At 39.9% G+C, this 27,971-nt stretch overlaps 1 protein-coding gene across 1 annotated transcript in view; it reads left to right on the top strand.

Annotated features, from left to right (window-relative positions):
• The first annotated feature begins 6,360 nt into the window (after positions 1-6,360).
• HORMAD2 (HORMA domain containing 2) overlaps positions 6,361-27,971 on the top strand; it is a 60,898-nt gene continuing 39,287 nt past the window's right edge. Inside the window, exons 1-7 of the mRNA XM_043436954.1 lie at positions 6,361-6,470; positions 14,307-14,394; positions 19,657-19,798; positions 21,641-21,704; positions 22,254-22,290; positions 25,176-25,196; positions 25,931-25,957. Of these exons, the coding sequence (XP_043292889.1) occupies positions 14,344-14,394; positions 19,657-19,798; positions 21,641-21,704; positions 22,254-22,290; positions 25,176-25,196; positions 25,931-25,957 (342 nt within the window). The 5' untranslated portion in view covers positions 6,361-6,470; positions 14,307-14,343. The remainder of the gene's footprint in view (positions 6,471-14,306; positions 14,395-19,656; positions 19,799-21,640; positions 21,705-22,253; positions 22,291-25,175; positions 25,197-25,930; positions 25,958-27,971) is intronic.

The raw sequence follows: 27,971 nt of genomic DNA, 5'->3' as shown, positions 1-27,971 counted from the left end.
CTGAGGTTATTGATATTTCTCCCAGCAATCTTGATTCCAGCTTGTGCTTCTTCCAGCCCAGCGTTTCTCATGATGCACTCTGCATATAAGTTAAATAAGCAGGGTGACAATATACAGCCTTGACGTACTCCTTTTCCTATTTGGAACCAGCCTGTTGTTCCATGTCCAGTTCTAACTGTTGCTTCCTGACCTGCATACAGGTTTCTCAAGAGGCAGGTCAGGTGGTCTGGTATTCCCATCTCTTTCAGAATTTTCCACAGTTTATTGTGATCCACACAGTCGAAAGCTTTGGTGTAGTCAATAAAGCAGAAATAGATGTTTTTCTGGAACTCTCTTGCTTTTTCGATGATCCAGCGGATATTGGCAATTTGATCTCTGGTTCCTCTGCCTTTTCTAAAACCAGCTTGAACATCTGGAAGTTCTCGGTTCACTTATTGCTGAAGCCTGGCTTGGAGAATTTTGAGCATTACCTTACTAGCGTGTGAGATGAGTGCAATTGTGCGGTAGTTTGAGCAATCTTTGGGATTGCCTTTCTTAGGGATTGGAATGAAAACTGACCTTTTCCAGTCAGGGGTGGCGGCCGAGAGGAGGTTAACATAGCCCCTGGCAAATATGAGAATATGACTTCAGAGAAATCTGGCCTTCTGGTACAGCTTTTCTAGGTGTATGTTGCAGCAAACCTCTGAATGATGCCTTCTTGCAATTCTCTCTCCCTTTCATTTTTAAAACTCTGTTGGCAATTTACTGTGTAATGTCTTACTCACTTTCCAGTTGTTTAACCTTTCTCTTGGCAGGAAGCAGTTGCTTTTTGTTTGTTTAATGAGGAGAGATGTTAGAAAGGCCTGCCTCAGATGTCTTGTATTATTGTATTCAGTTCATGCTAAGATTGTAAGTATCCTGAATCTTAAATTGGGGATCTTCTCAGTCACAGGTTATTAGTACTTACATATTTGCATTAGGTTAGACGGTAAAGCGGTAAAGCCTACAATGCGGGAGACCCAGGTTCAATCCCTGGGTTGGGAAGATTTCCTGGAGAAGGAAATGGCAACCCACCCCAGTATTTTTGCCTGGAAAATCCCATGGAGGAAGAGCCTGGTAGGCTACAGTCCATGGGGTTGCAAAGAGTCAGACATGACTGAGTGACTTTTCACCACAGTATGAACTAAAGGAAGGGGAAAAAAGCCTCTCATGGGGCTGAGTTGGACTATGTTCTCATAGCACTTCTAAACCAATTTTGGTAACTGTCATTTTCCAAGCATCAAAATGTGTAGAAAGGGCCTCAAAATATGGACTGTCAGTAGTGAGGCAAATCAGCTCTCAGATCCATGTACAGATGTACCAAGGTGCAATCACAGAAAGGCAGCTTAAAATCTATTCATTTGCAATCTTTTCTATTAAGTGATAAACATTACGAAGAATAAAATCATTTTACAGTCAACAAAGTTCATAATAGCAGGAAACAGAACTAAGTAGCCAAACAGAACATTTCTATAATGTTGAAGCATTCAATACCTCCCCTGACGTCATTTCTTAGCGCACTCAAGCAGGCAGCAGCTGTCACCATTCAGCCCGTCATTTCCTGTTCCAATTCATTACACCCTAGGCTTTCCCCGGAGACACACAACCCACATGGAGATTCTTCTGCCAGTCAGAAAAGATCAGTTCAAAGGATGCAGAAATTGATACGCCACTCTAGAGTGGGTATGAACACCATAATAAGTTGCTGCCTACACATGGAATTGTGTTTTAAGTTGGTAGCGTGTGAGCAAAAGCAGCAAGAGCATAAGTTTAGATCTTATATTCGGGGTTTCTTTCATACTGACTGGCTTCTCTGTGGCTGCCAATGAATGGATCAAGTTCCAAATCTAAAGCCAAGTTGGCAATTTTTTATCTTTGCCTTCCTCTCTAAAAAAATACAATAAATAAGTAAGGATACAGCCAATTTACACACACAGGCTTGATGAAAAACTTCAATCATTTGTCTCTCTTTCTTTCTCAGTGATACTTAAAATTCTAAGATTTCAGAGACACATTCACAAACACTTTTATAATCACCACTGATCCCCTCCCCCCAAAAATATCACATGGCTACTGAATGCCCCAATGGAAATGAGGATAACACCCTAATGCAGAAATGAAAGAGCTCAATATAACATAGCCGGCGTACTCCTCTTAACCCTGAGTGAGGCACCTGGGACTGCGAGGGCAACACTGAGCTTTCAGAAGCTTGTCACTGACAGGGGTGCAAAAACAGGCTCTTACATCCCCCTTCTTTCCTGGTTCTGAAGTCCTGGGCAAAACGTCTGCTTTTATTGTTTTGAAGTGGACAAAACCACTGCCATAAAATGTGCAAATTATATATACACATTCTCTTCCTAAAATGCCACCTCCTTTGTGAAGCTGTCTTGATTCCCCATTCAGAATGCAGAGCTCCCTTCTTTACAGGCTATAATTTATACCTCCATTAATGTTTGCAAACTATTTTCTATATGAGTAATGTGTTTACAGGTCTCCCTCTCTTACCAAACCCCCTCTCTCTGAAAAGTTCCACAGCTCAGGGACCAAGTCATTATGTCTCTGGTCCCCACAAGGCCAAGCAGAGTTCTTTATAAATGGTAGGAGCAAAATAAATGTTTGATGAATAAATATGGTGGTGTCAGATTTATGATGGCTAGAAGTTATGATGATGTTAAGAGCAGTTGCTCCCCCACCTCACTCTCTTTTCTCTGCATTTGGCATCATGATTATGTGCACTGAAGAGGGAGAAAGATTACATTTTATATTCAATATGTCTGTTTTGATAATGCTCAAGTAAAAACTGTCTTTTGGAAAAATTTCCAGTGTTAAACTGAATTTGGTGGGGAAAAGTTTCAGTCAATCAGACAAAAGGCATCTCTACTTTCTGTGACGGCAGTGTGCTGTCACACACCAGGAAAAAAAATGGGAAAATACTAAAAGCTGAGAGGACTCCACAAGACCCTCCCAGGTGTTACCTACAAAAATTGCCAAGAAGGAAGAAGGAGCCCTGAATAGTCTTTGGTTCTCAAAGGCAGAAGTCTACCTAGACACTAATGAGTGACAACTGTTTCAGGTACACAGAGTAAAAGGAGACACACGTGTCTAAAGAGAGAAAGGTCAACTTTAGGCAATGAAAAGTCATCTCCAAAAAGATTTTCCCCCCTCCATTTTCATCTGTTTCACATGTTATTTTACTATTGGACACAGGATTTGGCAAAACTTTAACAAGTGGTTATTTGGAAATTTCTAAACAATGATCACTTTCTTGTACAACAAACGTTTTTTCCTTCCAAAACAAACAAGATACTTTGCTTTGACAGGGACAATTTCCAATCTCTTAGCACTGAAAGGCATAAAAGAAGATGGAAAATTGTTTGAAATACCATATAGCACTTTTGAGTTTATTAGGCCATTATCCCAAGGGCTGGATTTAATCAAAAGATGAAGAGTATAAGCTCAAAAGCTTAGCTGACAAGAAGCACATCTTGGGATTTTTGTGTTTAAGCTGTAAGCCAGGTTCTCAGAAAAGTAATCAGAAACTAGGCTGGCTGGAAATAAGAAAAAGCCTTGAAGTGAGAGGTGTGATACCATGGGTTGTAGCTGTGACTTGGTCTCTCAAAAACCCTGGCAACCTTGAGCAAATTACCCAAAATCTCATCTGTAAAGTTCCTTCATAATTTCTAAAGCCCCTTGCAGCACGATCAATTTTTTTCAATATTAAAACAAAATATTTTTTATTTATTTGGCTGCACCAGGTCTTAGTCGCAGCATGCGAACCTTTTGTTGTGGCATGCAGGATCTAGCTCCCTGACCAGAGATGGGACCCAGGCCCCCTGCACTGGGGAGTCTTAGTCACTGGACCCCCAGGGATGCATACATACACGCCTGCTCAGTCCTGTCCGACTCTTTGCGACCCCACAGACTACAGCCCACCAGGTGCCTCTGTCCGTGTAATTTTCCAGGCAAGAATATGGGAGTGGGGTGTCATTTCCTTCCTTCTCCGGGGGATCTTCCTGACCCAGAGATCTAACCTGTCTCTCTTTCGTCTCTTGCACTGGCAGGCAGATTCTTCACCACTGTGCCACCTGGGAAGCCTAGCATGATCCATTTTTAATTGTCTAATGTTGTTCCTTAAGTCATCTATCAGTTCATCCAACAATATGAATACTTTTTGAATACCTTCAGTAAATACAATAAAGGACAGTTTCTGTCCCCAAAGAGTGGTTACGTCAGTGAGGAAAGCGAAGGCTTCACCCACAGCTGCTAGGTGCTCATTTATCCATTTCAGCTCTAAACAAAGGTCACCAAGGAGCGCAGGAGGGACAGCAAATGGAAAGGAGTAGGAGAAACTCCACAGAAGCTCTTGGGAGGAAAAGAGGGTAACTTATCACTTCAGTCCGTCAAATTTATTGAGTGATTACTGTGTGTGAGCCACTGTGCTGGGCACTGGCGATCCTGGGGGGACCTGAAGAGATGACACCTCTAAGGAAGCTTCCTTGCATTCTCGGTGATGAAGAAAGAAAAACAGGTTAACACATACATGAAATCCAGATTGTGCTTAGTCCTAGGAAGAAAACAGTGATAATGAGAGAGGATAACGGCGTGTGTCTGTGGTGGTGACCTCATCAGCACAGGGAGGGCTCTTTGAGACGGTGGTGATCAGCTGACTGAGACCTGAAGGCAGGCGAGAAGGAGCACAGCCAGCAGAGGGGCTCGCGGTCCAGCTAGAGGGAAGCAGGAAAATGCTGGGACTGGAAAGGGCTAGAGCAGAGACACCATCTGCATGGTCGGCTCAAAGAGCAGTTACTTTTGGAAAACGTAGAATTAAAGCGGTACAGCTGACCTTGAACGACACGGGTTTGAACTGCATGGGTCCATCTACACGCTGACTGTTGCCAATAAACACTGTAGTAACTCTACGATCCACAGCTGGCTGAAGCTTCAGATGCGAATCTCAGGTGAGGGCAGCCGACTACAAATTTACACTCGGATTTTTGACTGTGAGGGCTGTCAGCACCCCGACACACCCTAGTTGTTCAAGGATCAACGGTAGTTCTCAACTAAGGGTGATTTTGCCGCCCAGGAGACATCTGACAATGTCTGAAAACATTCTGAGTTGTCAAACGATTTGGATTTGAGCCGGGCGGGTACTACTGCTGAGACTGAGAAAACCTGCACTAAAGGAATTAACTGCCCAAAGATGGGTTTTAGTTGTTATGTTATAAACCCCCACGGTTTTGCCAACTTGAATCTTTTTTTTTTTTTAACTGTGGAACAAAAATAGGTTTCAAGGGGACGTCCCTGGCAGCCCAGTGGTTAAGAATCTGCCTTCTAATGCCAGTGACACAGGTTCGAGCTCTGGTGAACTAGAATCCCACATGCTGCGGGGCTGTTAAGCCTGCCGACCTCAACAAAAGATGCCACAATGAAGATGCCACGTGCAAACTAAGACCAGACACAGCCAAAGATAAATGAAAAAAAAAAGATTTTAAGTGACCCGCCGCTTCATCCACTCTCTCAGGAAACCCCACTGCAGAGGTTCGAGGGGCTCTGCGACCAGCTGAGGAACTCAAGATTCTACGTGTGCAGCTGAACCCGTGGGAACGGGGCCTGAGGGGACGCACCCCACTACTCACTGGAGTCACCTCTGCGCAAGGGACGAGGTTAGGGGCAGTGTAAGAGGAGTACATATTAAGTGCTTTATTTCCAAAATTACCAACGCATATTAAAAATAACGCAAAACGGGGTCCACACAGGGAAGAACTGGAAATGCCTTCAGGCGCGAAACCTCTGTGGCCTGGGTCTCCACAGCTCTTCGTCGTCAACCCGCTCCCTCGGGCACTTGCCTCCGGCACCCTGCGCCGCCCCCGCGCGGGCCCCCTGGACTCTCCGGGACCTCTCACTCCCGGACTTGGCCAACATTAACTCCATGGTCCCTCAGGCTCCAGCCCAGGCCCCTCGCTGCCCGCGAGATGCTCGCCGCCGCTCTCTCACTTCAGCCAGCAGGCATCTCCTCGACGTAAGGTTTACCTCGCGGAGCGGCCGCGAGCCGAGGGTCCCGTCGAGGTCCGTGTGCGGCGCCTCGAGCTCGGCGCGGGTCCCTCAGGCCCGAGCGAGCCCTCAGAAAAGCCAGCAACGCCGCAGAACCGACGCCGCGCCGGCGGCCGGAATTGTGGACTGCGAACCACCGCCCCGCGGGGCACGCGGACCCGGCGTGGGGGGCGGGGCTCGCTGGGGGCGTGCCAGTCACCTCGCGCCCTCATTTGCATACGCAAGAGCAGGCGCTCGAGGCAGGTCGCTCAGAAGAGCGCGAGAATTAATGAATTATTCACGAAGCGTCATGTCTCGCCCCGCCCAGGAAGGCCATGTTGATTATTCACAAGCGCCGAAGGCGAGTTTCAGCCAGAAAAGGCGGTTGAGTCCCAGTCACTGGAAGGCGTCAACCGGCTGAGGTGAGAGCTACCCAAACGCGAGGAATACGGAGAAAAACGGGCGCTTTGAATGTTGTTAGTTCTCTTAGTTTTTCTTTTTTTCGTTTCTTTTTACCTGAGGCTTTAAGTTTGAGTTGAAAGTATTTCTTTTGAGGCCTGAAGTACTCTGAGGAGTAGCGAGAAAGCCGGGGCCGAGGCGAAGGACAGAGGGAACCCCCCAGGTTCCATTTTACCCCAAACACTTGATGATGAAAAATGTCACATTTACTGAGGGGTCGGGGTGGGGGGTGAGGGGGTGGAAAGAACTGTACTGGAAACACATTTCCACTATCAAAGTAGCTTTTAAATGAGATATCGGTGGAAAAGAAGGAATCAGTTCTGGTCGGAGGGCAGTGGTGGGTAATCGGCCCCCAAAACAGACCGATATTTGCGTGTTGCAACACGCAGTCGGATGGGGAGCTTTGGGGGATTATCTTCTCGATCAGGTTTTCTCCAGCTGTGGAGGCATTTTGCCAGAATCAATGGCTGGCGCAGACCAAGAGGGGAGCGAGGAGGGTGTGAGTCCCCACGGGCTGACCTCAGCTCCTCTTTCGCCTTATCCAGGATTTGCCATTTAATCTCCTGGACTTTAGTTCCCCAAACAGTGCAGAGTGTGTCTTGAAACTCAAGATTAGCCAATCACCAAAATGTGCTCAGTTGTGCAGAGCACTGGACATGGTGTGGCTTGGCTGATGAAATCGAAGAAAAAGTAAAGGAGTTTTAATCTAATTAGGATAATCTGATTTCTCCTCCACTGGGCCATAAATCTCTTGAGATGGGAACAGTATTTTACATCTTTGTAAGCCTACTCAAAGACTTGTACATGGTAGTCGCCCAGTAAATGTTGAATAGAATGAATAATTGAAGTAGCATGAAGAAGATATTAAAAAACCAAAAGAGCATGAACAAATACCCAGTTAATACGGTGGAAACCATTTACTCTGAGTGAGTAGGGAGTAGGGGAATTACCAGGGCCAAATGGGATTTGTTAAAATAGAGAATAATAATTTATGGGATCAAACTCTGTGAAACCTCTGAGTAACAGGGTGAATTTTGACAAACAAAGTCCTCTTGCTGGACTTTCCTAGTCTTTGTAGTTTTATATTTACATTTAAATCAATGATCCATTTTTAATTAATATTAGTATATGATGTCAGATTTAGGTTGAGGGGTTTGGGTGTTTTTTGGTCTATGGATGTCCTGTTGTTCTAGCACTATTTGTTAAAAAGACCATCCTTCCTCCACTTCCTTTTCTTTAAACCTGAAGGGATCCAGTTAGTTGCAGAGGATGTTTCCTCCTCCTCCTAACTTTATGATGCAAGCCCATTTATGTTGACATGTACTTCCTTTGAGTAAAGCCATCCTTCATATCATATACATGTAAGGAAGGTCATCTAGCTGCATTTTAGAATCCAGCTATTGGATATTATTCCTTTGCTAGAAAATGGAGTTTCTTGTTTAAAAAAAAAATGGTTTTGGAAGATTGGGAAAGATGGATGGAAAGCATTAGGAAATCAACTGTTACTGTCTTTGGGCACATGTAATGAAACTTTTTGTGTGTGTGTCACTCAGAATAACACCTCCCCCTTCCACACACTGCCCACCCCCCCCCCCCCAACCTTCCAAGGAGGCTTAAGCCTTTAGAAACTAAACAATAGCTGGTTAATCTATATCTGAATCTTGGGTTCACACATGAAAGGGTAAAGTAGTAATTGTGTTTTCATTTTAAATAGGGCAATTGACATGTAGGTCAAGAGGTAAGCCCAGAGTTAGTCTTTATCTGAGAAAACACAGAAATTTTGCCTTTCTCAAGATCGCAGTCCTCCTCAGGGTAGACACATCAGGCATAAGAATGAATGGTATTGAGGACCTGTGAAGTTTCAGATGTGTGTGAATCCAGTACACAAAGTGTAAGACAAATGTCAAAGACATTTGAAAGTTAGAGTTCTGTTCTTAAAACTTACGGTTTTGAAATCTTAGGTTTTTAGATAATGAGTCAGAACAAGGTGATAAAAAAAATCAGAATAATTCTCTGAGAATACATGATCTACAGAGTCACAGCCTCCTGGGGCTGTCATCTTGTAAGCTTTCAAAATTAAGCAGTTTGTACTTGAATAGGAGACCTCCACAAAACACCTGCTCAAAGGGAAAACAACAGTTGCAACAGAATAGTTAGAAGTTGAAAGGAAACTGGCTATTTAAAACAATTATTTAGATATTTTTTGCCTTCCTGAAGCCAGCTTATTTTAGAACACCGAAAAGAGACACTACCATGTTTAGAAACCAGCAAGAAAGTCCAGCAACTAGGAAGGTGTTGGTAGTGCATTATTTTGGATGCAGTGAAAGCAAGGGAATTTCATGGTGCTGAGTCACTGTAGGAAAACCCCTAAATTATGAGTCAAATTTTCTTGATTTTTTAAAAGTTTTATTTATTTATTTATTTTCTTGATTTTTATTCTCAGTTCTGCCACTAAGTGGTTGGTTGACCTTGAATAAATCAGTTGACTTCTCTGGACCTTGATTTTTTTCATCTGGAAAAATAAATGTTTGGACTAGATCATTTAAAGTTCCTTCTACCTCTGAAGTTCTATAATTTTTTTTTCTAGACCCTTAATTCTTCCTTGTCCCTGTATTACTTCTCTATTGATTCAGCATATATTTTTGGAGCACCTACCTACTTTATTCCAGAACTGCATGGTGCAAATCATTGCCAATGGTAACTGCAGCCATGAAATTAAAAGATGCTTGCTCGTTGGAAGGAAAGCTATGACAAACCCAGACAGCGTATTAAAAAGCAGAGACATCACTTTGCCGACAAAGATCTGCATAGTCAAAGCTGTGGTTTTTCCAGTAGTCATGTACAGAGAGACAGTTGGACCATAAAGAATGCTGAGTGCCGAAGAATGGATGCTTTCAAACTGTGGTGCTGGAGAAGACTCTTGAGTCCCTTGGACTGCAAGGAGAGCAAATCAGTCAATCCTAAAGGAAATCAACCCTGAATATTCATTGGAAGGACTGATGGTGATGCTCCAATACTTTGGCCCCCTAATGCAAAGATCTGACTCGGAAATGAGCCTGATCCTGGGAGAGATTGGAGGCAAAAGGAGAAGGGGGCAGCAGAGGATAAAATGGTTAGATAACATAATCAACTCAGTGGACATGAGTTTGAGTAAACTCCAGGAGATAGTGGAGGACAAAGGAACCTGGTGTGCTACAGTCCATGGGGGGGGGGGTCGCAAAGAGTCAGACACAACTTAGCAACTGAAAAACAACCCACTTTATTCCAGTACTGCATGGTGCTAACGACTCCAGAATGATCTAAACTAGACACAAAAGTTTATAATATGATTCCATTTATATGAAATAAATGTCCAGAATGGGCAAACTGATATTGATGAAAAGTCTATTAATGGTTGCAAGGAGTCAGGGGAGGGAAAAATGAGGAGTGATTGCTAGTGGAAATGGGGTTTCTTTTAGGGTAACGAAAATCTTCTGAAATTAGATAGTAGTGATGGTTGCAAAACTTCATGAATATGTGAAAACCTACTGAAGTATACCTTAAACAAAACAACTAAAAAATAAAGAAGGAACTAGGCAGATACAACTTTGCCCTCATGTTATCTCACAGCAGGGTGGGGTGGATACATAAATGCAAAATGACACAGTATATATTACAATGTGCACATAAGTGGACTTGATGGTGAACCAGGGAATAATTCCTTGAGAAACTGATACTAACCCCATGTCTAGAAGGTGAGTGGGAAATGGAAAGAAAGGATGTTTCAGGCAGAAGGAACATTACAAAAACCTGAAAGCTGAGAGAATATAGGTTAATTAAAGAAGATAAAGTTCATGGGGTTGCAAGGAGTCAGACACAACCAAGCAATTAACACTTGTTTTGGGCTTCCCTGATGGCTCAGTGGTAAAGAATCTGCCTGCAATGCTGAAGACCCGGGTTCAGTCCTGAACTGAGTGACTAACACTTTCAAGTAGACAAGGGACTTCCCTGTTTGGGAAGAATCCGCCTGCCAATGCAGGGGACGTGGGTTTGATCTCTGGTCCGGGAAGATGCCACATGCCGCAGAGCAACCAAGTCCATGTGCCACAACTACTGAGCCCATGTTTACAGCCTGTCAGCTGCAATTGCTGATGCCAGCACACCTCGAGCCCATGCTTTGCAACAAGAGAAGCTACCACAGTGAGAAGCCCACACACTGCACCTAGAGAGTAGCCTGCTCAGGCAGCAGCGAAGATCCAGAGCAGCCAAAAATAAATAAATTAATTAAAAATTTAAAAAGTAGATAAGAATAGCTGATGCATAAAAGTATAAGGGAAAATGGTTAGAGATGTGGCTAAGGAAGATTGAGACTGATCTTGAGAAGTTTGAATTTCATCCTGAGGGCACTGGGGGCCCACTGAAGCATTTTAGTCCAGGAAATTACAGAGTCCCATTGGTAATCTAAGAAGAATACGCTGGCTGCAATACCAAGAACAGACTGGAGATGGGTAAGGCCAATGACAGACTGGTGGTTGAAGAAATCCAGGCAAAAGATGAAGCTGATCTGATCTAAAGCAGAGATGACACCATGTGCATAAAGTGAGGAGTGGACGCTTAAGAAATATTAGGAGACTGGATGTAGGAATGAGGGAGGGAACAGAGTTGAGTCATAGTTTTTAGGCTTGAGCAATTTAGGTATTTGATGCTGTCATTCACTCAGCTAAGGTACAGAAATAGGTTTAGGGCAAAAGGATTCACATTTGGATATATTGGGAAAACCCAGCTGAAACTGGTTCATAGTCAAAGGTACAGATCTGCAACTCCCCAGCAAAACCTAGGTTGGGGTAAACATAGAAGAGTTGTTAGAATAGAAATAGTAATTGAAACAGTGAAAATGTATTTTTTCACCCAGGGGGTGTGTTTAAAATTTTAAAAAGAAAAAAACTCCTGGGACAGAATCCTGAAGAGCACCAAAAACTTAAAAAGGGGCAGGGAAAAAAGCCTGAAGATGACAGAAGGAACAACTGGGAAGCTGAAGAAAACAAGGAGTTCAGATACTAATATAAGATTTTTAAAACTAAACATGCATATAATGAAATGTGTGTCAGACAGTGTTTTGATGCCTTACCAATAATGGCTTATTTAGTCCTCACAACAAGCCTGGGATGTAGATACCATTACTGACTGTATGTTACAGATGGGGAAACTGAGGCAAACATGTGCATGAAACAATATGGCAATTGGACTGCAGACTGGGATTCGATCCTAGGCAATTTGGCTCCGCAGAAGTTCATGTGCTTAACCACTATGCTGTGTTTCCTCTCCAGATAAATACATGTCCTGATAAACACTCTTAAGAGCCCTGAAAAGCTGGATTTACTGTCTTTATTTTACGAAAAGGATACTGAGGCCCAGCAAGACTAAGTAATTTGACCAAAACATAGAGTTGCTAGGTAGTTGAGCAGAATTTGAACCCAGGTTCCTTAACTACAAAGACTTTCTCCCAGACTGCATTAGCAGTGCAGTTAATTTTCTCTGTATACATACATGTGTGTATGGAAAATTTAACTTCACTAATCTTATAAATGTTAATTCCCCAGATATGTACCAAATGCTTAATAGTGACTAGCTTTGAATCCCTCTCAAAAGCAAGTATCCTGGAGGGTTGAGCTTTCAGCGATAATATAAATTAAACCCAGGTTATTCATATATTCCAAATACATGGATGTAGTAAAATGCATTGTGTTCTAATAGCCTGATACTATTTTCAGAGCTTGATTTTCTAGAAATGCCATCAGAATACCTTGAGATCATAGAGAAATTATTTAAAAACCCACCAATATGAAAAACCACCCACTTGAAATCATTCCCTATTATTTATTGTCTCTAATAACTACCCCATATGTGGTAGTTTATCTTGGTTTACTGGGTCAGAACTGGAGTGTAAACTCTTATAGTTACTTATTTTTCCCATTTTATTTTTTGAAGTTGTAAAGGAGACAGTGATCATGTTGAGTCACTTTTGAAGGTTACGCTCAAAAATGAAGGTTATAATCTGAAGTCAACAAAAGACACCTTGGAATCTTTAAGGACCAAAGGACTATCAGGTGGTTGTCAGTCTCATTTAAATCTTGTAAAAGAGTGTCCCCTAGTGCTGCTCTGAAGAAGTAAATTGAGAGAAATTATTACCTGTTTATAATCTCTATCACCACCTTGTGGCAGTGTCCTTAAATAATTCTGCCCTCTTTTATTTGCAAAATCGTCCAGAATTTTGCATTAATTTATACACAAAATCAAGTCACAGGCTATCCTAGGTGATCCAGAATTTCTTTAAGTGGATTATTTTACTAACATTTTGGTCAGAACTCCATAAAATCTTGAAACAATATAAATTAAGTCCTTTAAAAAGAAAAAAGGAAATTTACTTCTTTTTTGTTAGTGAAGTGAGATAGTGAAAACTGTATGTATTTTTAAACATTAATGCTTATTTATTGTGGTAAAATGTACATAAAATTCATCATCCCAACCATCTTTGAGTAGGTAACTGAGTGGCACTAAGTGCATTCAATGTTGTACAACCATTACCACTACCCATTTCTAAAAATTTTACATCAGCCCGAGTGAAACTCTGTACCAATTGAACACCCCATTCCTTCCACCCTCCAGCCCCTAGTGACCTCTGTTCTATTCTCTGTCACTATGAATCTGACTACTTTAGCTATCTCTATTCATTTAAGTGGAATCATGTGATAGGCATCCTTTTGTGTCTGGTTTATTTCATTTAGCATAATTTTTTAGCATAATATTTTCAAATTTATTCATGTTGCAACATATATCATAATTTCATTACTTTTTAATACTGAATAATATTCCATTGTATTTACCGTATTTTAAAAGTCCATTCAACTGTTCTTGGACCTCTGGGTTGTTTCTGTCTTTTGGCTGTTATAAATAACAGTGCTATGAACATTGGTGTGTATCTGTTTGAATCCCTCCTTTCAATACATTTTGGGCTTCCCTGGTGGCTCAGATGGTAAAGAATCTGCCTGCAACACAGGAGACATGGGTTTGATCCCTGGGTGGGGAAGACCCCCTGGAGAAGGACATGGCAACCCACTCTAGTATTCTTGCCTGGGAAATCCAATGGACGGGAGCCTGGTGGGCTGCAGTTCATGGGGTCACAAAGAGTTGGATACAACTGAGCAACTAACACTTTTTGATACTTCTGAGTTTAGAAGTGGAAGTGCTGGATAGTATGGTAAACCTATTGAACTTTTTGAGGAACTGCCATACTGTTTTCTCCAGCAGCTGCACCACTTTACATTCCTACCAGCAGTGTACAAGGATTCCAATGTTGCCACATCTTCACCTACACTTGTTATTTTCCATCTTTTTGAATAGCCGTCCTAATGGGTATGAAATGTAAACTTTAATTTTTGAGTTGACTTTGAAAATCAATTATACATGAAATTAACTCAAGAAATAATTTTTAAGCCCCTGTTATATAGAGAGCACTTTTAACACTCTGAGGGAATAACAAGGATGAGTAAAATACATTGTCAAACCTTTAGGGGATTTGTAATTTATTATTTTCCTCCAAATGTATTTGGGAATGAGGAAGTCAACTTATATTTTCCTTGGGTGGTTGGAAAAACTAATCCAGAGATCTTACTCTAATTTATAGAAAATTGGTTGTGGAGATGTTTATTAAACTAATTTTCCAAAGAATACAATCAAATGCTAATTATATAGTTCTTTGGAAGATTTGCAATAAAAGGATTATGTTAGGCAAGGTCTCTAATTAATTTTTTTTTCTACAGGTTAGATTTGTTAAAAGAATCCTGATACATTACTATCATGGCCACTGTTCAGCTCTCTCGCTCTATCAGAATTCACAAGACATCTAAGGTATTTATTAAGAATTAAAAGAAAATCAATGACTATTTAGTGAGTTAATTCAGAATCATGGCTTTAATCTTTGGTGTTTTTTAAAACAGCAGCTTTATCAGTTAATTGGCACATAATATCCTGGCAGAGTATGTCTACATTTTAACTGGCTAGTGGACTGAGGATGTTCAGGAAATTAGAATAGATTCCTATGAAGTAACTTCCTGGGTGCTTGTTTCATGTTTATATGTTTAGACTTTCTAGAGTAAAAGAGTTTTGTGAAGTTTCGAGTCCAGAGAACTACCAGTTGAGGGAAGAGTTCTAGACGTCAGGCTCGAAGCATCTTCAGATGAAGGTTCATCTCATGAGACATTCAAAAAATGAAGATCATGGCCTCTGGTCCCATCATGGCAAATAGATGGGGAAACAGTGGGAACCATGACAGACATTATTTTCTCAGGCACCAAAATCACTGCAGATGGTGGCTGCAGCCACAAAATTAAAGGACGCTTGCTCCTTGGAAGAAAAGCTGTGACAAACCTAGACAGAGTATTAATAAGCAGAGACATTACTTTGCCAACAAAGGTCTGTATAGTCAAAGCTACCATTTTTCCAGTAGTCGTGTATAGATGTGACAGTTGGACCATAAAGAAGGCTGAGTGCCAAAGAATTGGTGCTTTTGAGCTGTGGTGTTGGAGAAGCCTCCTGAGAGTCCCTTGGATTTCAAGGAGATCAAACCAGTCAATCCTAAAGGAAATCAATCCTGAATATTCATTAAAAGGACTGATGCCTAAGCTGAAGCTCCAGTGCTTTGGCCACCTGATGTGAAGATCTGACTCATTGGAAAGGACCCTGATTCTGGGAAAGATTGAAGGCAGGAGGAGAAAGGAAAGACAGAGGACAAGATGGTTGGATGGCATCACTGACTCAGTGGACATGAGTTTGAGCAAGCTCCAGGAGATGGTGAAGGACAGGGAAGCCTGGCGTGCTGCAGTCCATGGGGATGCAAAGAGTCAGACACTGAGTGACTGAACAACAACGAGAGTAAAAGAAATCAGAAACAAAAAAAGATATTTAAAGAGAAGGGTTCCTTGTTAGACACTCACTTCTGATACACACCGTGACGCAGTTACAAGAGCTGAAGGAGAGGGCGCTGACAGAAACTAGGATCTAGGGGAGCATGCCGGGGCCAGGCGACCTTGCTGGGTTCACCTGGGCAAGTTTATCTTGTCCCATGACAGTCAGTAATGAATCATTCATTTATTCATTGAGAGCTCAGTATTACATAACATATATGTAACACTATGTTCTTTTTTGAGAGAATTAAAAAAAGAATCTTCATGTTCCAGAAGTTTATAATCTGGTTGGGGAAATGACTTACAGGAGGTAAGTCAATATACAATGCAGTATATGCATTAAATATTTGTGACAAGAGTAAAGCAACACAGATGTACAGAACAGACTTGGACTCTGTGGGAGAAGGCGAGGGTGGGCTGATCTGAGAGAATAGGATTGAAACATGGATGTTACCAAGTGTGAAACAGATCGCCAGTCCAGGTTGGATGCATGAGACGGGTGCTCAGGGCTGGTGCACTGGGATGACCCAGAGGGATGGGATGAGGAGGGAGGCGGGAGGGGGGTTCAGGATGGGGAACACATGTAAATCCATGGCTGATTCATGTCAATGTATGGCAAAAACCACTACAATATTGTAAAGTAATTAGCCTCCAACTAATAAAGGAAAAAAAATTTAAAAATTTTTAAAAAAGAGTAAAGCAATACAAATGATAGAAATTTAGAGATTTTTGTATAGATTGGAATGGTTTGTATATTCCTTAGGAAGGAGACAAGATTTAAGGTGGGCCTTAAATAACGAAAAGGATTAGGATGGAGGAGAGAGAGGAGAATTCCATGAGGAAAAACTAGCATATGCCTTGCTCAAATAAGTAATGAGCATGGCATGTTTCAGAGAGTAACAAAGAACCCATCCTTACTGGAGTGGAGCTTCATCATGTTGGACAGAAGTAGGAAAATTAATTGAATAGGAACTTTGGGGACAAATTAGTGTGGATCTTAAAAGCCAGGCTAAAGAACTTATGCTTTATTCTGCAATCAATGGAAAGTCAGCAGTTTTACCAGGACAGTTGAATAAATTACTGTTTTAAGAATATTAAGCTGTAGCAGAGGTAGGAAGGTTTGAAGTTGAAGGAGAATTGGGGCAGAGAGAAAGCCGTCATCTTTCTGGCTTGTATTCAATATATTCAACAAGCAGACTCCTGATCTCATCGCATTTCCTAAGTGTGCTTCCTTCCTGGGGTGGAAATGCTTAGCTGGGTAGATGAATTGCAATCAGTTTGGCAGTTATTTTTCGCGCTGTCAATTAACAAATTGACCTTTTGATACAAACAGATCTTTGTAGTTTGGACTGCATGAACTACTTCTCCCAGAAAATTTCAAGTGACTGTATGATTTTGCTATTTTTTTTTTTATTGAAAACAACAATAATTATGTGCTGGGCACTGTGCCAAGGGATTGGTATTATTATTTCAATTAAGCCTTGAAATAAGGAGAAAACCGAAGCTCAGAGAAGTGCTATAACTTGCCACAGGGCTCCCCTCGTGGCTCAGATGGTACAGAACCTGCCTGCGATGTGGGAGACCTGGCTTCAGCCCCGGGTTGGGAAGGTCCCCTGGAGAAGGAAATGGCAGCCCACTCCAGTGTTCTTGCCTGGAGAATCCCACGGACAGAGGAGACTGGTGGGCCACAGTCTGCGTGGTTGCAAAGAGTCAGACACGACTGAGCGACTCACACACACGCATGTAGCTTGACAGCTGAGCTCTAGAGTCCATGGGGTCACAGAGAGTCGGACACGACTGAGCGACTCACAGACACGTAGCTTGACAGTTGAGCTGTCAAACATTACTTACGTCGTTAGCACACTTTCTTATTAAAATAACTTATAACAGTGTTTTCATGTACTAGACATTTATAAAAATGTGCATGATACCTCTTAAAATATTGGACCAGTTGAGCTGAGAAAAAAATTCCCGGAGTGTAGAAAAATAACAATTCTAGAGGCCTTTTCCAATCATTGATCTTCATTACTGCAAATGGCCCTTTTGATTCCATATTTAAAATAAATGTCTTTATATTTTTAGATTATTTAATTTTACAGATGGTTATTACTTAAGTATTGTCTCTAACTTTTGGCATCTTTTCAGTAAGTTATTATATATACATGTCATTCCAGCTATTACCCAATTAACCCCAAAGAACCTTAATTTCTCAGAATCTATGGATACAAAAAGCAATTTTCTGTAAAATTTTACACACTTATATGCAGACACATGTACATTCCATACCAAATTCCCTTTAAACTGTAATCTTTCCTACTTCTGCTTTGGCTTTATATTCCTAAAACAATTATTCTACTGACCCGATCAAACCTGCTGCCTTTCCACTAGTTACAGAATAAAAAGCTTTAGGCTGGTTTTAAGATCTCTTATTAATTTTCCCCCCCAAATTCCTCTCATACATGCAAGAGTAATAATTATATATTTTTAAAAACTGAATATAATGTAGTTTGACCAAAAGGATGAACTGATAATTCATTTTCACTATATAGTGTACCCAAGAAGCAGCTTAAATTGCAAAATCATGTCCAGAATGTCCAGAAGACATTCTAGAACCAGATCTAGATATAGAAAAGCTTTTGGGGAGTTCTCTTTCATCTAAAGGCATATTCGTGGATAGTACCTGTCTCCAAGTAACAGAATTATTAAAACTGAACAGTTGAAACAGCATACCATAGTTTAAAGACCTCTGAATTTGAACAAGGTTATTGGAGCTTTACCATCCTGACTTCTAATAACATGGATTCATCTCACCTGCTTTTGTACTTTATATAAGAGCAATCATACAGTAGTACTCATTTATACCAGGTTTCCTGTGCTCAGCTTCATGTGTGAGAGTCACTTATATTGTAGAACTTTTGCTTAAGCAAAGCACAAAAGGTGAAAATTCGTGGTAGCAGAATAGTCGATGAAGAGTAGTTCCATGTGGCTAAAGAGTAGGGTGCACGGGAGAGGATGAAGGAGGAGGGGAGGGCTGGGAGATGAGGCAAGAAAACTGGGCAAAGATAAGGTTTTGACAGTTCTCAAATGCCACACTTGAACTCTATCCTGTATGAACACTGGGAGTGTCATGATAAGATTTGTGTTCTTTAAAGTTAATGATGACGGCAACATGAAGGACAGATTGAATGAAAAGAACAAATGGCAGGGAGGTCAGAGGCTACTGCAGTAATAAAGGGGAGAAATGAGCATGTCCTGAGCCAAGTCAGCGAGAAGAGAAAGGAGAAAGCGAGTCTCTTCTAGAGAGAAGGAAGAGTACTGTGTGATTGGGTATGGAGTATGGAGCGGGGCGAGAAGCTAAAGGTGAGACTCTACGTCTGGCTTGGATGATTTGACTGAAGTGGACATGGATTCATTTGTTTGAGATTGAAATTTGGGATCAGGTTTCAGTCAGGGTGAGAGAGAGAAACTGAGTTTGAGAGGTCTACAAAGTGGTCTGGGCATAGATGTTCGGAAAGTAGACACATGGGAGTCAAGCTCAGAACAGAAATGAGGACGTTTTCTCTGTACTGGCTGCAGGTGAAGCAATGAGACGAAATGATTCAAGAAGAGAGAGCTATGGAAAGAGAAAAGACTGGAGACAGAATTCTGGGGTGGGAGCAACACTCAGAAAAGGCAGAAAAATGGAAGAAGAAAAAGAGACTGAAATAGCTATGGAGGATTGATGGGGGGAAAAAAGAAAATAGTGTTACGGAAGCTGAGAAAGACAGTGTGGGCAAAAGTGTCAGACATTGCAGTGGAGTGACAGTATGAGGACCGAGATGAGGCTAATGATAGGATGTACTTGGTGGCTGGAGAGAACAGCACAGAGTGGAGGGGGTGAAGGGCAGATTGTAGCGCCTTCTGAGGAGTGTGTGAAAGGGGAGATCACATCATCACAGTAAAACTCCCAGTTTTGCCCCAAATCCTCAGATCATTGTAAAATAAATCATATTAGTCTTGAATTACTTGAATACCTGTCTCTACCATTCTCTGCCTTGCCAGTGAAGATCTCATTTAAAGCAATATTCAAAGCCTTGTTTCCTTTTGATTATCTCAAAAGGTATCAGACGAGGTCTTGAAAAGTCTTTCCATTTTGCTTGTGGTAATGATATGATGGGCTGAATGTGTTAAAGAATACTAATCTTTTACATTTTTTCCTCCCTCCTAGAAAACAGTTTTCCCATCTCAAATCACTAATGAGCATGAGTCACTGATAATGGTGAAGAAACTTTTTGCTACTTCTATCTCATGTATAACGTATCTACGGGGCCTATTTCCAGAGAGCTCTTACGGAGAACGCCATTTGGATGGTAAAGTCTAACTAAATGGTTACTTTGGCTGGTGGAGCCCTTTCCCTCTATTTGGCAGGAGTAAAACTTTAATTTCTCATGGAGTGTGCTAATTCCAGGTCATGGGCCTGTTTGTCAGGATCAATTTGCTAATTCATTTTCCATTTTAATTTCACTTTGTGTAGTGGTTTTACTTGTAGGAACTATTAGTTCCTGGCTAGATACCAAATGACAGGCTGAAGAAAAAAGAAATCTGTATGGACAAGCCCAGTAATTCTAAACTGCACCCACCAAAGCAGCAGCCAGGTTGAGATCTATGTGGGTGCTGTACATTTGCACTATTTTGTTTCTCAGCTTTGAGACAGACTTCCACAATGAGGAACTTTAATTGAGAAGTTTTTAAAAATTCTTTCTGTTAACATATAGGAATAAGCTCGAAAAAAATGCATACCCATCCCAAACCCATCTATTGATTAACATGGAGATGTCGACAATTACTATTCCAATCAGTTCTTTTCTCAATTTTCTCTTTTCTAGTTTTCTTCCTTTTATTCCTTATGTCCTTAAATTTATGATCTCATTTCCTTGTATTACAAGCAGTTTCTGTCTCCTTTCCTTCTCTTGTATTAAGAATAATGTACCTACCACTCTTCAGTTTTTCAAAAATCTTTTAATTTTTTAAAAAAGCTGGATTGTGATAACCATTCAGAAAATTTTGCTGATTTGTCACCAAAGTAGGAAAGTATCATTTGGAAAATAAATATAGAGGGTTACAAGTTTCCTTGTAAGATGTTATTTTTCAAAATCTATTTTTACTTTGTTTCTTACATCTGTATTTAATGATAACTTAGGCCTCACTCATTCCAATTTATTTTTTCTTAAACACCATTTGCTTCTCTACATGAGCATCAATGAAATCCATGTGTGCTATAAACACAAAAGCACATTTGCAACTGTGACAGCCTCATTTGCGTTATGTTCTTCTGGTCAGGATAGAAATCTATAGTAGTAAAAATGTTTATATGCCACATATAGTTGCCGTTTCTCCTCTTGTTTGGAATATAGAATTGGAGAAAGACACGTTTGGGGTAATTAATTAAGCACTTACTGTGCGCCAGTCACTAACCTATGCATGGAGGGCAATACCATTGTTTACAGCTTTATTTTTTGTGATAGTTTTAATGGAAGTTATATATCTTCCTCTCAGTGTTTGTACTTAAAGTAGCACATGACATAAAAATGCCCAGTAATAATTTTCATGTCCCTCAACAGCAACAGAGGTAACATCAATTTTAGAATAGGAAAATACTGTGAAAAGGTGAAGTGATTTATACAAAGTCATACATGAATCAGTAATTGATTTTAGACTAATCTAAACCAAAACTTTTAATGATTTTCTTATTCTTCCTTCCTATAGTAAGGTGGTTGAATATCAGATGGAAATTAATATCTAAGAATAACCCATGAAAACATATCTTATCCTTTTTTCCCCTCCATTGAGAGAGAAATACCAGAGAAGTGATTTGAGATTGAGGTGTATATTTTAAATTGCTTGATATAGCTGGTCTCAGTACTACCTTATGATAACTTAGAATTCAGCAGACGCAAAGAAGTGACACAAATTGATTTCACAGCCAACTCAGTTGTGTACGTTGTAGAAGAGGAGACTGCTAATCTATAATAAAAATGGGAACTAAGCCAATTATCAACATAGGATTTGTTTTAAAATTAGACATTTAGAGATTCAAAATGTTTTTATAAGCTATAAAACTAAGTAAGTTGTATAAATAAAATCATGAAAGGAAATACCCTTATTTAGCATGGACAATTTTAGTACAGCAGACTATGTTTCTATTTTTGTAGACCTCAGTTTAAAAATCCTGCGAGAAGATAAAAAATGTCCTGGGTCACTGCATATTATCAAGTGGTAAGTAACTGAAATTCCACCAAAGTTGAACAACATTTTTATTATGGCTGAAATTACCCATAAGACTTTATTTGGTAAGATCATTTCCTTAAAACTATTGCCTTCTTCTTTTCTTTCTTTTCATGTATTTTTTTTTTTTTACTACTTCCTAGAAATGCGTAACAATTATCCAGTATTATTTTAAGGTACTGATTTAGTTTTTTTTTTTTTTTTAAGAATACAGACTTTCTTTATACAAGGAAGAAAAATATCAATCAAAATTTGATTACTTATCAAATACATGTCAGTGTGCTAAACATTACAGGATGCAAAAAGAAAAATAAGATGTGGTTCCCTACCTCAAAATTGCTTACCTATTATTTATTATAAGTACTGTTAATACATTAAAACATACTTAGAGTTTCTAGAAAATGATTAAATGGGTGAAAGGTGAGATGGTTATCAACTTAAAGTATTTCAAAGCAAAAAAAGTAAATTAGTTTTGTACTTGGGATTCTTTCTGGCTTTGCATCTGATCCAAATTGACATCAAGCATTTATTTCTTGACAGGATTCAAGGTTGTTTTGATGCCTTGGAAAAGAGATACGTAAGAACGTCTTTAAATTTATACCAGGATCAAAGACTCGCCCTTTATCCCTTTAAAAAAAAATTTTAGCCTTTATTTTGTTGTTGTGTTTTAACAGTACACCAGTTCCTATGTATGCCTTCATGAACCAGTTTCTTTTTACTTTGTGTCTCTGTTGTCCTGTTGATGTCTCGTTTACATCAGTTAGAATTGACACCCTCAGTTTTCTCTTTCACATACTCATATCTTTTTGACCACAGAATTTCCTCTGAAGTCACTGGAAGAGATCCACAGGATGTGGGACAGGGGAGACAAGAATCTGGCATTTAGCACATTGAGGTTTTTCAAAATAGTGGCGATGCAATGTACAGATATGAAAGGAAAAAATGGAATTGAATACTCAATTTTTATTCTATGTTAGTTATTTCATTATCTATGTTTGGCACATGTATATAACCTGTTCCCTCAAAATAGCTAGTATTATAGCTTGAATTTTTTTAAATGCAGCCTGAATTTTAAGTGCATTAGATTTTTCTCACTGCCCAAGACAGCTGCAAAGGGTATAAAAATTAGAAGCTCAAGTCTAGTGGAAGAGATAATTTAATAAATGAACTTTGTGCCACTGCTTCCTCCTTTTCCCCATCTGTGTCTTTTTACCCCTTCTCAATTCCTATTCCTTTAAGAAAACCTAAGGTGAGTAAGCCTTACATTGGATTACTTAGTTGCACTGATACATTTCCTTTTTATTGAACAGTTATTACTTATGAGTTATTCAGCACTGACCAGGAGGTTGAGGAATACAAAAATAAAACAGATATAAGATCGTGCACACAAAGAGCTTATAGACCAAGGCAGAAGATGCATGACATTCACATGCACAAGTGATGATCAGCTAGTGAACGCTGGTGTAGCTGTACCTGTTGTTAAAATACTGAAGTACTCTATATCCAGTGCTACATAAATGCTTCTCTGAGGCCCTGCATGACTCCCACCATGTCCTCCCTCTCACCCCACCAGTCTCGGGGGAGGCTGGGATCTCCCCAGACTACTCCATAATCTAGCAACTAAAGGGCTGACAGCTGGCTCAGGGGGAGCTTCCAGGAACCCAGCCTAAGGCTAAGTTGGCACCTTTTCTGATTGGTCTCTACCTGTGCCAGGTTGGGCTATTAAATTTTGAGTTTTTTCATATCAGTTTGATATTTTTATTTAAAAAATCATCTTTATCACAAGTATAAATAATCATTCATTAGAAAGTGATGCAATGCCAAAGGCAAGATATTGATTATGTGCAAAGGAGGTATGGAAAAGGTGGGATTATAGCCAGTGAGAGGCATGAGGGAACTCTTGAGAAAATGACTCCTGAGATTTGAAGGCCCTTAGGATTTAGACGGGTTGAGAGGGGTAGAAGGCCACCACCAGTACACCAAACAGCACTCATTCATTCTCCTGTCCATTCATTGAGCAACATTTCTTGAGTGTCCATCATTGAGGGGCAGTGCAATGTAGTTAAGAGCTCAAGGTTTGGAAAAAGCCAGTCTGAAGTGAATGTTAGTTCTGCCACTTAATTCCTGTGTCTTGGCATGTAACCTACCACTTAGGGTTTCTTTATATTTGCAGTAATATTAGAACCTACCTCAGGGTTGTTTGAGAATTAAATGAATTAATAATCCAAGGCAGCAGTTTTCAAATGTTAGCTTGCATCAGCGTCACCTGGAGGGCCTGGTAAAACACACATTGCCAGGTTCCACCCCCAAATTTCTGGTGTGAGAATTTTCATTTCACACAAGTTCCAAGTGATGCTGAAGACTGCTGGCCTAGGGATCACACTTCCTAAAGCATCACTTTCACCACTGTTCACTAAGTTCAAGCCACACAAGGATTCTAGAACATGCTGAGTGCCTTTTACTGTTGTACATATTGTTACTTTTGCCTGCAAAAGTTTCTTCCCTACCCCACACTCTTTATCTGGCTAATTGCAATTTATCCTTCATGTCCCAGCCTAAATATTTACTTCCTCTGAGAGGCTTTCCTTGACAAGCCCCCGCCCCCTGCCACCCTTCTCCCAGCTGAGATTGTCCATCTGTGTAATGTTCACAACCCAACTGCTTCATAGCAATTAACACACTTATGATGATGTACCTATCTGTGTGTGTTTTTCTTTGTCCTCTCCTTCTGGTCTGCATGTTCCCAGAGATCAGGGGCCATTACTACTTTTGAATGAATGAATGAGCTATTAATTAAATAATGTAAGTTAGAGTTTCACTGGGTAGTCTTAAAATCAATTGTATGCAGTAACCAAAATGGCCACACAGCGTCACTAAAGTTTTAGTCCTTTGGGTGAAATAGGTGAATAATTTGATACGAAGTTGTGGTCCTGAAAATTTTCTCTTCTGTATCATAGTGTTTAAAAGTTTGTGATAGACTTGATTCTGTCTCTGTGTATCTATGTATTCTGTTATTCTTTCAAACAGAGAGAATCTTATCTGTAATGTATACGTAGGGAGGACAGGGGTTTTGTAGAACTCGTATCAGACTTCAGATTTTTTACTCTAGTAGATTCCTTTCAAAGGGCAAAATGTTTTAGAGATGCTTATGGCATATTTAACTCTTATAATGAATTATTTTGTGTATCTTCTGACTCCCAAACTATAATGTAACTTATAGAGAGTAAGTATAGTTGTTTTTTTTTTTTTTCATCTTTCCCCTCCCCAGCAGAATCTTGGGTATATAATAGACACTCACTTGGATGAATGGATAATTAGTATCCATTTCTCTGACCTTCTGAATATTTTTTCTACCCAAATTTTTGGAACCTCTCTGAAGTCATAGTTTAACTAGACTTTATTGAAAAAAACAATAACACAGGTGCAAGTGTGTAGTAACGATAGTTTTCTTTTCTCTTAAAGCTACACATGGCAGTACTTACAGTAAGTACACATTTAAAGACCAAGCCTTTGTCTCTGCTTCATTGTTTTTTGGCAAGTGAAAGTGTAAACAGTATACTCTCTCCCATCCTTCCTGAATTTCATTGTCTGTCCTATGACATTTTGGAATTAAAAAAAAAAAAAAAACCTCTATCAAAACTTTTACTAAAATGTCACAGTCTATATATTTCTTTGGCATATTACAATAACTGAGGAAATATATAGAATATACTATCTGTTCCATCTACTGGCTTATCAGGATTTTATTTTCTGAGTTACTTTACAGACTCAAAGTTCCTTGTTTTTGAAGTTTTGCAGACTTTTTTGAAGTTTAAAAAGTATGCTGGGTATAGCATGGTATATGTCATTAAGAACAGAAAGAAAATGAGGTGATACTACTGAGAGTCTTAGATATATAAATTATTTTAAAACTTTAAAACCATAACTAATTATTTAGAATTTATTTGTAGCTCACAGTAATTATAAATACCTGGCTATCAGTTTCCTTATAGTCAGTGTCCATGGAATACTCTAAAGACTCTCTATGTTCACAAAATTAGAGCTTATCCCACCTCTAGCTTGAAATATATATATCTCAAGGTATATATAATCTATGCATATATGTATTTCAGTACTCAATTAATATAGCATAAATTGAACTCTACACATAGCAAATGTATTCTGTGAGGAGTAATCTAGTTTCAGAAATTAAATGCTGTTTATTTTTCCTTAAATAGCTTTACACAAATCCTAAGGAGCCTGAGGTAAGAACACATATAGAGATGGGCAGTGTATGTATATTTAAATATGTTTACCTGAGTTGAGGCCATAGATTATGTCACTAGACTACCAAATGAGTAAAGTAACTCATAGTGAGCTCTTTCTGTGTGTTTTATTATAAATGTCACCAATTCTTTATTATGAGATTTAAAAGAACTACCTAGCAGTACTGGGAAAAAAACATTGAGTGGAACTGAAGCCTATTTCCTAACATCTTAACAGTGAGAATCTGATTTATGAAGACCGCATTTCCTTTTCATTTTGACTGATGCTAAATCCTTTCTATTTGTCTTTGGGGCATAAAAATGCTAAACTTTTTTTTTTTAATGGCTAACTAAATTCTCCCCCTTCTGACCTTCTCATAGATTTCCAAGCTTTACCTTTTTCCTTCTCTCTGTAAATTTCTTCCCTCTGCTTATTGAATCCTACTCATCCTCAGCGCCAACTTGTGTTTGAAACTTCCATGAGAGCCTCTTTGATTATTTTGTTCACCCTAAGTTCTTCCTTCTCTGAATTCCCTTTTCTAGCAGGACCTCACAATTCAACACTCTTGATTCCTATAGATTACTTTATCTTCCTAGCCAGACTGTGAATTCTTGAGGACAAGGGTCTCGTCTCCTTTTCACCCCCCAGAGTGACTGTCATCGTACTGGGTGCACGGCGGTTACCTGTGCTGCTTTGAACAGCTGCGGAGGTCGCGGCACAGGGATGGAGGGAGACGCCCTTCTTGCTTGCTTCTCGTTCTGACCTCTGCTTTCCTCCCAGCTTTCTTTCCTCTTCCCCTTTCCTTGCTTTCAGTTTGCTTTCCCTAAGCCTTTGAGTTTAGCGTAAGTGGTGACCTTCACAGCCAAGCTGGGCATTTTTTTAGCCTTTACTATCTACTCCTTGGCAAGATTATAAATAGCTGTTTGAGCAAGGCCAAAGAAAGCTGGTGCATACAGGTGGGTAACAGGTGGGTAACAATTCCTCAGTGCCCAAGCTACCTCTGTTTATCTCTATCTCTAGTTTAGTTTTCAGGTTTGTTTTTTTTTTCCAGTACATTTGAAGAGAAGTTTCCCAAAGTAAGATCTCCAGTAAATTGTTAATAAATCAGTTATTTCCTTCATGCAATAAATTACTATGGTTTTCTTCTGCATGTGAAACTCCTAGTCTGAAATTTTTTGAGACTTTTTGAGGTAGTGTGATGCTTACGAAATTGGGCTTATCTACGGAAAAATATTACAGAGTGGGAAGAAAACTGTTAAATGAAATTTGATGTAGGCAATATATATAATAAAGTTAGAAAGCAAAATCAGCTTATTATAAGTTCTGAGCCATCATTTATGACTCAGAAAAAATATTCTGAACTCTTACATATTGTTTCCTGTAGCAATGATCCCTAACCTATGTGTTCATGGAACACTTTTAATTACTAGCTAATTTGGTGGCATGTTTAAGAGTATTAAAAGACTTGAAAAGACTCCACACATCTCAGCAATAATTATGGTATAACTATGGCACAGCAATGCTCATAGCCTGAGAGTATCCATGGGTTACACTGTTTCATGAGTGCTCTTTAGCATCAAGTCACTGAGAGAACTATTTACCTCTTTGATCTCACTCTTTTATATACTCTCAAAACAACATTCTCACATAAACAGTCTTACCTAATATGGTACCATGTTTCTTAACTCATATTGGTAGAAGCATAGCCTCCCCTAAGCAAAATGGTACAAACAATAACAACACTAATATTTACCTGAAGCAAAAAAAGCATGTTACATACACATGGACTAAAATTTGCAGCGCTCTTTTGAAGACTCTGTTAGGGTACACCAGTTGAGAACCTCTGGCTTAAACAAGTGTGCTTATTCTGTCCAGAGACCAGCAGAGTTTGGGGCATTGCACAGAGCTCTGGTGCTTCTGCACCTGAGGTTTTCTTCTGGTTGCTCCATCTCAAGAAAGATGAACCAACAGAAGTAACTAAAGCAGTGCAGAGGGACAGTGTAGCTCTTCTGC

The sequence above is a fragment of the Cervus canadensis genome, chromosome 1, assembly GCF_019320065.1.
Source record: "Cervus canadensis isolate Bull #8, Minnesota chromosome 1, ASM1932006v1, whole genome shotgun sequence".
NCBI classification, from domain to species: Eukaryota; Metazoa; Chordata; class Mammalia; order Artiodactyla; family Cervidae; genus Cervus; species Cervus canadensis.
This window is presented reverse-complemented; position numbering and strand designations above follow the sequence as displayed.